Source organism: Primulina tabacum, chromosome 3 (assembly GCF_025594145.1).
Source record: "Primulina tabacum isolate GXHZ01 chromosome 3, ASM2559414v2, whole genome shotgun sequence".
NCBI lineage: Eukaryota > Viridiplantae > Streptophyta > Magnoliopsida > Lamiales > Gesneriaceae > Primulina > Primulina tabacum.
In genome coordinates this window covers 48,722,291-48,732,249 of record NC_134552.1, presented here as the reverse complement: position 1 = coordinate 48,732,249, position 9,959 = coordinate 48,722,291, and the positions used below count along the sequence as shown (strand labels likewise).

At 37.1% G+C, this 9,959-nt stretch overlaps 1 protein-coding gene across 1 annotated transcript; it reads left to right on the top strand.

The window, feature by feature from the left end:
- Positions 1–984: 984 nt before the first annotated feature.
- Positions 985–3,687, top strand: LOC142541141 (pentatricopeptide repeat-containing protein At2g30100, chloroplastic). Its single transcript, XM_075647749.1, has 2 exons — positions 985–1,976; positions 2,703–3,687. The coding sequence occupies exons 1-2, from the start codon at positions 1,239–1,241 to the stop codon at positions 3,474–3,476; spliced, it is 1,512 nt and encodes a 503-aa protein (XP_075503864.1). The 5' UTR covers positions 985–1,238; the 3' UTR covers positions 3,477–3,687.
- The last annotated feature ends 6,272 nt before the right edge of the window (positions 3,688–9,959 follow it).

Below are 9,959 nucleotides of genomic sequence, written 5' to 3'. Positions count from 1 at the left end.
CTTGTCCTGTATTAACTTCTTTGGACCTGTAAGAAGACAGATGATCTTTGCGGGTTGGAATATGATATATCTTGAGCAGTCCGACTTTGATCCAGCGGTATGAGAATCCTGAAATACAAAGAGCTAGCGTCTGGATTCTGAAATAGCTCGATGTTGTTAATTTGTCAATCACCTCAACTTTAGGGTAAATATTCTAACATAAATATATAACAATTACTTAGTTATGATTTGAAATGCATTGTCAAGTAAATTTACCAAAAAAATGATTGATTTGTTATTATGGAGATGAAATATTTTTCCAAATTCAACATAAAAAAATGTTAATAATCACTTTTTTATGCATTTGCGGATACAACAATAATAATTGAGTCATAGTAAAGAAAAATAGTATCTTGGTGTAATTTTTAAAATCTCCAAAATACCCCCGTTCTTTTAGCCCCGTTGTTTTATTCATGAAAAATTAAAGTTACGTAAAAAATCTAAAAAGTTTATTAAAACTCGAGAAAATTTTAAATTTTATTTTCAAATTTTTTTAAAAGGAGAACTTATATATATATAAAAATCGACTCAACGTGCACGCAACATGTATATATACGCTAATTATATATAATAATGACCCGTAATAAAGAAAAAATAATATCTTAATGTAATTTTAAAATCTCAAAATACTCTTCTTTCTTTTTTCCCATATTTCTCATATATATATATATATGAAAAAATAAATTTATATAAAAAAATCTAAAAAATTATTAAAATATTCTAACTTCAATTTTTTTATAATAAGAATACTTGTATAAAAAAAATGAGTGGGCATTCACGCAAGGTGTCTATACATGGGCTAGTATGTATAATTAAGGGGTTTTTAGTTGTTTATTAATTAATATATGAAAATATGTCTCCACTATCCGTAAGCTTCCACGGTCAGCATATATTCATTTTGTGGCTTCAAAGTTAGCGCTGAGAGATTCATTATACCCACCGTCGTTTCTTTTTCTTGTTTTTTTGATTCTGACACACACACACACATATACATACAACATATACACAGATGGGTTGGTAGGATCGTTCCGGAGTTTCATCTCCATTGTTTAATCTGAATTTCGGAGGATAGACCGGCCAGGGAATTATCAAGAATTGAATTTGAAATTTACTTCGAGAGCTTGACCGCCATATTCGTTTCCCCAATTTTGCTCTGCCACCATCAACCATTTCTTGTAACCGATTTTCTAGAAAAAAACATGTCGTCTGTTAGTGGGATTACTGCCATCAGCGACTTGGGTCTCACTTTTTGTTCCTCGTCGAGTCGTCGTATTTCTCTTGCTACCCTGAAGCCCAGCAAGCTCAAATTTCGATCTTTTGCCACACTTTCGAGCTTCGACAACGCTGCTTCTTTATTCACGAGAAGAAACAAGCTTCAAGATCTCGGAATCTTGAAGTCGGTTCAATTGGACATGTTTGTCACAAGCGATGGTGAGGAGGAAATGAGTGAAGGGTTTTTCGAAGCAATCGAGGAACTGGAGCGAATGGTTCGGGAACCATCGGATGTTCTTGAGGAATTGAACGATAAATTGTCGGCCCGTGAGTTGCAGCTAGTCTTGGTGTACTTTGCGCAGGAGGGGAGGGATTCTTGGTGTGCGTTGGAGGTGTTTGAGTGGCTGAAAAAGGAGAATAAAGTCGACAAGGAGACGCTGGAGTTGATGGTATCAATCATGTGTACTTGGGTGAAGAAGTTGATAGAGGGGAAGAACAAGGTCGAAGAAGTGGTTGATCTCTTGGTAGATATGGATTGCGTTGGCTTGAAGACCAATTTTAGTATGACTGAGAAGGTTATTTCATTGTATTGGGAAGCCGGGGAGAAGGAAGGCACAGTTTTGTTTGTTAAAGAGGTGTTGAGAAGAGGGATTTCCTCCTTTCCTGATGGAGAATCTGAGGGGAACAAGGGCGGCCCGGTAGGATACCTTGCATGGAAGATGATGGTAATTGCTAATACCTTGATAACTATGTTCTTGTTTTACTGTTTTGGATCAGCCATCACACTCTTATGTTGTTTTATATTTCATCTATCGTTTATGATTAATGTTTTTAGTTTGCATCGCCATGTTACTCCAACGGTTCTTGTTTTCTTGTTTTATGTTATTGAATTGAAATGGGTAGATAGTTGTGACTCGGCTGTCCTTTCTTCTTCTGTGCCTTGTAGTTGTTGACTTGTTTGTGGTTTTGCTGGGTGGGCTGGATTTTCGTTCATGTAGTTGCTGAATTCATTTAGGGAAATTGATTTTATGGTTGAATGAGTTGAAAAAATAAAAAATGCACTGATCACTTGTTTGTGTCGTCTATATCGTTTCCTTCCTCATCGCTAATGGGCCCCAAAGTATGGTGACATGATTATATGTATCCCATACTGCTAAATATGCATTGCCACCATTTAACATTTTCCTAGGAATTCATCAATCTCTCAAATTTTGGATGAACTGCTTTTGGCCAGAAAAGGCGTGTGCAAGACCTCCTGTGATTTTAACCTGTTGTTAATAAACTATTGTCCTCTAATGATGTAATGTACCTGCGTGGATGTTATGTGACCTAAATGCCATCTCTTCCATCTTGTGTATGCTGTAATTCATGGATATTTCATAGTTTCTTCGCACGTTGTTCATTTATTTATGGTCTTTTCTTAACACTATCGAGATGCCTTTGTCATTTAGGAGGAGGGTAAATATGTGGATGCTGCCAAATTCGTGATTCACCTTAGAGAATCTGGTTTGAAGCCAGAGGTATATAGCTATTTGATAGCAATGACAGCTGTGGTCAAAGAGCTTAACGAATTTGCTAAAGCTTTACGCAAGCTAAAGGGCTACACCAAGACTGGTCTGATCGCTCAACTAAATTCGGAACATGTTAGCCTCATTGAGAAGTACCAAGAAGATCTGTTGGCTTATGGGCTCCTTTTATCTAATTGGGTTATTGAAGAGGGAGGCCCCTCGTTTCTTGGAATGGTACATGAGAGACTTCTGGCTATGTACGTCTGTGCTGGGCGTGGAGGTGAGGCAGAGCAACAGTTATGGGAAATGAAGCTCATCGGTAAGGAGGCTGATGCTGATATTTATGACATTGTGTTGGCTATTTGTGCTTCGCAAAAAGAGGCTGGTTCTGTAAGTCGGTTGCTTACTCGTATGGAGGTTGGCAGTTCTTTGAGGAGAAAAAAAACGTTATCTTGGTTGTTGAGAGGTTACATTAAAGGTGGTCATTTCAAGAATGCTGCTGATACGGTTATGAAAATGCTCGACCAAAGTTTGTATCCAGAATTCTTGGACAGAGCAGCTGTGCTTCAGGGATTAAGCAGAGGGATTCGACAGCCAGGAAATGTGGATACTTACCTTACACTTTGTAAGCGTCTATCGGATGCTAATCTGATCGGCCCATGTCTCATATATATTCACATGCGAAGATATAAGCTCTGGATTGTAAAAATGCTTTAAAAACAGTGGAAAAAGCTAGGAAAACTGCAAATCTGGTGAAGGTATTATAGTAGCATCGAGCTGTGACTTGTGTGGATGTTAAAATCTGCATACGCTGTATAGATTAGATTTTGTAACACCTTGTATATGTTATCTGCGAGTATGATGAATGTTCACTCCTGTAAACCTTTTTTATATATAGATATGTTCACTCCTAGAAGTATTAAGGTTATACATTTCATAAATCATACACTGCACCATCGTCTTTAGGTATATGTTTTTAGAAGTTTTTAAACAGCTAAATGCTGATCCTTTCGGTCATCGTCGAATTTTTTGTTTTTGGAAACCATGATCCAAAGAATGTAGATACATAAGTCTTGTATAAAATTTTTGTTGGATCCAAATATAAGGGTGAGGTTTATAGTGTCGGTCTTACGTGCGAAATTTGAGATAATAAAACCCGAAAATAAAGAATAAACTGGACACCGAGATTTACGTGGAAAAATTCTAAAAATTATTAGGGTAAAAATCACGGGCAAGATGAAAAGAATTTCACAATATTTTGTGGTGTACAACTCACTCACTGTGTTTCCAAAAAGAACACACACTCTCTTAATTCAGGAGAACAAACACCTTACAAAGATTATAGAACTAATAGGATGAGAGAAAACTCGAAGAAGAGATGATTTCAAAATGAAGAGGAGAGCTCTATTTATAGAGCCCCTTGTCCGTGTGAAGACGCGTATAAAAACGCGTTTTTTCCTCTTTAAATTTTATTCATCAAATTTGCCAACTTAAAGCCTGCAAAAACATGTCACTAAATCTCCCTTTAATCCATTTAATTTTTGCCGACATTTCTCCCACTTAGAGATTTGATTGAGAATCAAACACATCTTGACACATCTTTTCAATCTTGCCATTACCTGCTGCTTACATTTTCGCTAGGCCACTTGAGGATCTACACCACTCAAACTTAACAGTGTTCACTGGCTTGGTCAGAAAATCAGTTATGTTATCTTTTGTATGGATCTTCTGCATATCCACAATTCCTTCTTCTACTACTTCCCGTACAAAGTGAAATTGGACTCAAATGTGTTTCGTACTGGAATGAAAGGCTAGATTCTTTGCGATGTGCAAAGCACTCTGAATGTCACAAAACAAGGGAACATTATCTTGTTTATGTCTGATCTCCTCCAATAACCTTTTAATCCATATTACCTCCTTACAAGCTTGAGTAGCTGCCATATATTCTGCCTTCATTGTAGATAACACAACAATTATTTGCAGTTTTGAAACTCAACTTACTGCTCCTCTCGCAAACTTGTTGCTCCTCTCGCAAGTGTAAACACATAACCAGTAGTAGATTTCCTTTTATCAGGATCACCTGCATAATCTGAATCGACATAGCCCCTGAGTGTAAAATCCGATCCTCCATAACACAATGCAGCATTTGAAGTACCCTTAATGTATCTAAGGATCCTCTTAACAGTGCTCCAATGCTCTCGTCCAGGATTCACCATATACCGAATAACTGCTCCCACTGCTTGAGCAATGTCCGGTCTTGTACAGATAATGGTGAACATCAAACTTCCCACTGTTGATGCATATGGTACTCGAGACATCTCCATCCTCTCTTCTTCATTGATAGGACACATCTCGGAGGATAACTTGAAGTTAACAGGAAGAGGGTTCGATATTGACTTACTATCTTGCATGTTGAAGCGTTGCAAGACTTTCTTCAAATAATTTTTCTTGGAAAGCCAAATCTTTCTGTTACTTCTATCTCGGTGAACTTGCATCCCTGGAATCTTGTTTGCTCGTCCCAAGTCCTTCATATCAAATTCCCTAGCCAACTGTGTCTTCAATCCTTGGACATAATCTTTGTTGGGGCCTGCTACCAACATGTCGTCCACATACAACAGCAAAATAAGATAATCATCATCAGACCTCTTGAAATACGTACAAGGGTCTGCACTCAATCTGTTGTATCCAAGGCTCATGATATAGGAATCAAATCTCTTGTACCACCACCTCGGTGCCTGTTTGAAACCGTACAGAGATTTGTTCAACCTGCAAACCAAGTTCTCTTTGCCTTTTTCCGCAAAACCTTCTTGCTGGAGTATATAAATTTCTTCTTCAAGATCTCCATGAAGAAATGTAGTTTTCACATCTAGCTATTCTAGATGTAGGTCAAACACCTCACATAATACCAGAACTACTCTGACTGTTGTAAGCCGAACCACAAGAGAAAATATCTCATTGAAGTCAATGCTTTCTTTCTGAGCATACCATTTTACCACCAATCTAGCACGATACCGCTCCACTTGGTTATTGCCATCACGCTTGATCTTATAGACCCATCTGTTTCCAATGGCTTTCCTCCCTCGTGGTAGTGTAACAAGATCTCATGTTTTATTCTTGTCTAATGCCTTCAATTCTTCATGCATTGCTATCATCCATAAAGATACATCCGAGCTTTGAGTAGCCTCGTGGAAACTCGATGGCTCACCATCTTCTGATAATAGACAATATGCAATGTTGCTTTCAGTGACATAATCTGAAAGTCAATCTGGTGGTCTTCTATCTCGAGCTGACTGCCTCACATTGGAAACTTCAGACTCAACATGTTCTTGTTCTTCGTGCTCTGGTACTGCTTCATAAGAAACGTGACCTTCGTCCATCTTATTTTCCACCTGAAAAATAGTAGTTTCTGAATTCGGTGTGCATTTATCTCCCTTTACTTTATCTTCCTCGAAGATAACATCCCTGCTGATGACAAGCTTGTGAACAGTAGTATCCCACAAGCGAAACCCTTTTACTCCATCAGCATAATCCAAGAAGATATATTTTCTGGATTTCGAATCCAACTTCGATCTTTCTTGCTCATTGTATAGAACGTATACTTGACTTCCAAATGTATGCAAATGAGAATAATCTATCGGCTTCCCGGTGCACATCTTCATCATAGTCTTCAAATCAATCGCCACTGAAGGAGAACAATTGATAATATAACAAGCGGTTTTGACTGCTTCCGCTCAAAATGACTTGTCTAGACCCGCAGTCCTTAACATAGCTCTTGTTCTATCCAACGAAGTCATGTTCATCAGCTCCGCCACTCTATTCTATTGAGGTGTATAAGCCGCCGTGAATTGTCTTTTGATGCCCTTGTGTTGACAATATGCATCAAATTCGTCACTGGTATATTTTCCACCATTGTCAGTCCTCAGACACTTGATTTTCTTTTCAGAATCAAGTTCAATCCGCGCTTTAAAATCTTTGAAGACTTGGAAAACATCTGATTTCTTCTTGATCGGATAAACCCAACATCTCCTGGAGAAATCATCAATAAACGAGATAAAGTATCTCGCTCCTCCTAAGAATACAACTGGTGCTTGCCAAACATCCGAATGAATCAGCTCCAATATGATTTTGCTCCTAGCAGTAGAAGTGCCAAATTTTAATCTGTGTTGTTTACTAGTAACACAATGCTCACAAAAAGGTAGTGACACTTTTGTAAGTCCCGGCAGCAGCTTTCGTTCTGAGAGAATTTTCAACCCTCGTTCCAACATATGCCCGAGCTTTTTACTCCACAACACTGTTAATTCTTCTCTGAACCAATTGATGCAACAGCTAGTTCTGCCTCTTTGTGTGTTTCTCCCAAAAGTACATACAGATTTGCAGCAACTTTTTCTGCCTTCATAACTACAAGCGCACCCTTCACAATTTTCATGATCTTGTTCTCGATACGGGTTTTACACCCGATGTCATCCAATTGCACCAAGGACAAAATATTTTTCGTCAGTCCTTTCACATGTCGTACCTCCTGAATGGTGACAACAAACATTTTTATTTTGATAGTACCGACCCCAGTGATTTACAATGCATGATCATTTCCCATGAATACAGAACCTCCTGAGACTGGTTCATAATGATCAAACCATTCTCTCCGAGACGTCATGTGCTACGTCGCTCCTGAATCCATAATCCATGTGTCACAAAATTTGTGTCTGCCTTCTGCAACAGTTGCTGCTTCGCTGAATAATATTTCACCACTGTCTGAAGTACTAGCCACATTTCATTGAGAACTTTTATCGATACTCGTATACTCTTTCTTGAAGTGCCCGTTACCGCCACATTTAAAGCAGTAAATATTTTTATTCTTACTTTTCGACTTTGATCTACCTTGTCTTTGGCTTCCACGGGAGTCACGGTCCATAAATCTTCTTATTATCATCGACAAAGCCTCTGCCTGCTTCGAAGTTATCAACATGTCTTCCTTATTCTTGCGCCAGCTTTCTTCTTCGAGAACCGCAGTTAAGACATCATCGAATTTTAGAAAGTCTATAAGAATATTGTTGATTATGTTGATGATAAGTTGATCATTTGAATCTGGTAGACTTTGAAGTAGAAGCTCCGCACATTCATTTTCCTCTATTTTATGCCTCATGGAAGTGAGTTGGGCAAATAGAGTATTTAGTGTGTTGATATGGTCGGTCATCGATGAGAATTCTATCATCCGAAGAGTATAAAGCCTTCTCTTTAGGAAAATCATGTTGTGTAGCGACTTGACCTCGTACATCTTTGTCATAGTATCCTAGATAAGTTTGGCTGTTTTTATCTCAGAGATACTTGACAGTACTTTGTCTGCTATAGCCAAGTGTAAATTGGCAACAACATTGTCATTCATCTCATTCCACTTTCCATCGTCCGTAATTTCCACCGGTCTATCTCCAATAGCCGCCAAGCATTTCTCCTTTCTTAAAATTGCTTGTATCTTTATTTTCCTCAGCATAAAATTGTTTCCGTTGAACTTTGATATATTGTACCTACCATCCATTATGTCTACAACAATTTAGTAGACTGAATAAAATAATCCCGCCTTAATAAAAAATCTCAAAAAAATCTTTTCTGATGTGAAAGATCAGTCTAGGCTGCAACCACAGAGCATACTTAGAATTTTAAGAAATTTTAAACCAAGGCTCTGATACCACTTGTTGGTCCCACGTGCAAAATTTGAGATAATAAAACTCGAAAATAAAGAATAAACTGGACACCGAGATTTACGTGGAAAACCCTTAAAAATTATTAGGGTAAAAACCACGGGCAAGATGAAAATAATTCCACTATAATATTTTGTGGTGTGCAACTCACTCATTGTGTTTCCAAAGAGAACACACTCTCTTAAAACAGCAGAACAAACACCTAACAAATATTATAGAACTAATAGGATGAGAGAAAACTCGAAGAAGAGATGATTTCAGAATGAACGGGAGAGCTCTATTTATAGAGTCCCTTGTCCGTGTGAAGACGCGTATAAAAACACGTTTTCTCCTCTTCAAATTTTATTCGTCAAATTTGCCAACTTAAAGCCTGGAAAACCATGTCATTAAATGTCCCTTTCATCCATTTAATTTTTGTCGACATATAGTCGTTACTTGTCTATATGCAATGTGTAAATTTTTGGGCTAACGTAATAGTTTGAAAATCATGCAAGTTATGAAGATTATACTTGACAGGCTCGTTCGGAAAATTGGTAAGAAGAAAAATCAAATTCTTGATCATTCGATGAAGCTTCTATTTACTCACTAACTCGACACTTTTTTGACCTATTCGCTCTCTTAGTTTTGTACGAACTAGTGGGCGGTTTCAGTGGTGAAACTGAAACTGAAAATGAAAATGTCACATTTCCAAACAACGTCGTGGCATATAAATTATCGTAGATGGTTACTTTAGGCTAATTATATTTTATGGCTAATGGTTATTTAATCTCACTGAAACCTGGTTATCATAAAACACCATTTTTTTTTACAGGTTCGGGAAAAAAATGTCAATGTCCAAGACAAAATGGGAATCTACTACAATAGTTTGTACACAAGGCTGAACAAAATAATGAGATGTTGAATGTGGAAGAAAAAAAAGTACATTTTCAATTTTAAATATATTCACTCATCTTTAAACATGAAAAAAAATTCTTTTTTTTTATCTTTTTTGTAGTAATGATCAATTTGTTATCAAACTGCAGTTTTAATATTGTATATTTTAATTACTGATCATTTTAATTATATTTTTATTGAAAATATTGTTATATCACTAATCGCACTACAAAAATCAATGCTAGATCAGTTTCACATTAGGAAAAAAATAAGAGTATATCTCTTGTGAGACGGTCTCACGAATCTTTATCTGTGGGATTAGTCAACTTTACCGATATTTACAATAAAAAGTAATACTTTAGCATAAAAAATAATACTTTTTCATGGATGACCCAAATAAGAGATCTGTCTCACAAAATACGACCCGTGACACCGTCTCACGCAAGGTTTTGCCAAAAAATAAATTATCCATAAACAAAGATAATAAACTGAAAATCCTTTTTAATTAAAAAGTCGTACGGTACAAAAGAGACGACTTCAGCTACTAAGAGGAAAAAACAGAAAAGAAAGAACACGACTATAGCTTAGCAGAAAACGCGACACTGCCTACCTACTAATTCGGTTTCCACAC

Bases quoted from the DNA above. Each gene is read 5' to 3' on its own strand.
- LOC142541141 (XM_075647749.1), top strand. From the start codon at position 1,239: ATGTCGTCTGTTAGTGGGATTACTGCCATCAGCGACTTGGGTCTCACT. The intron at 1,977-2,702 runs GTAATTGCTAAT...TTTGTCATTTAG, and splicing joins ACCTTGCATGGAAGATGATG to GAGGAGGGTAAATATGTGGA.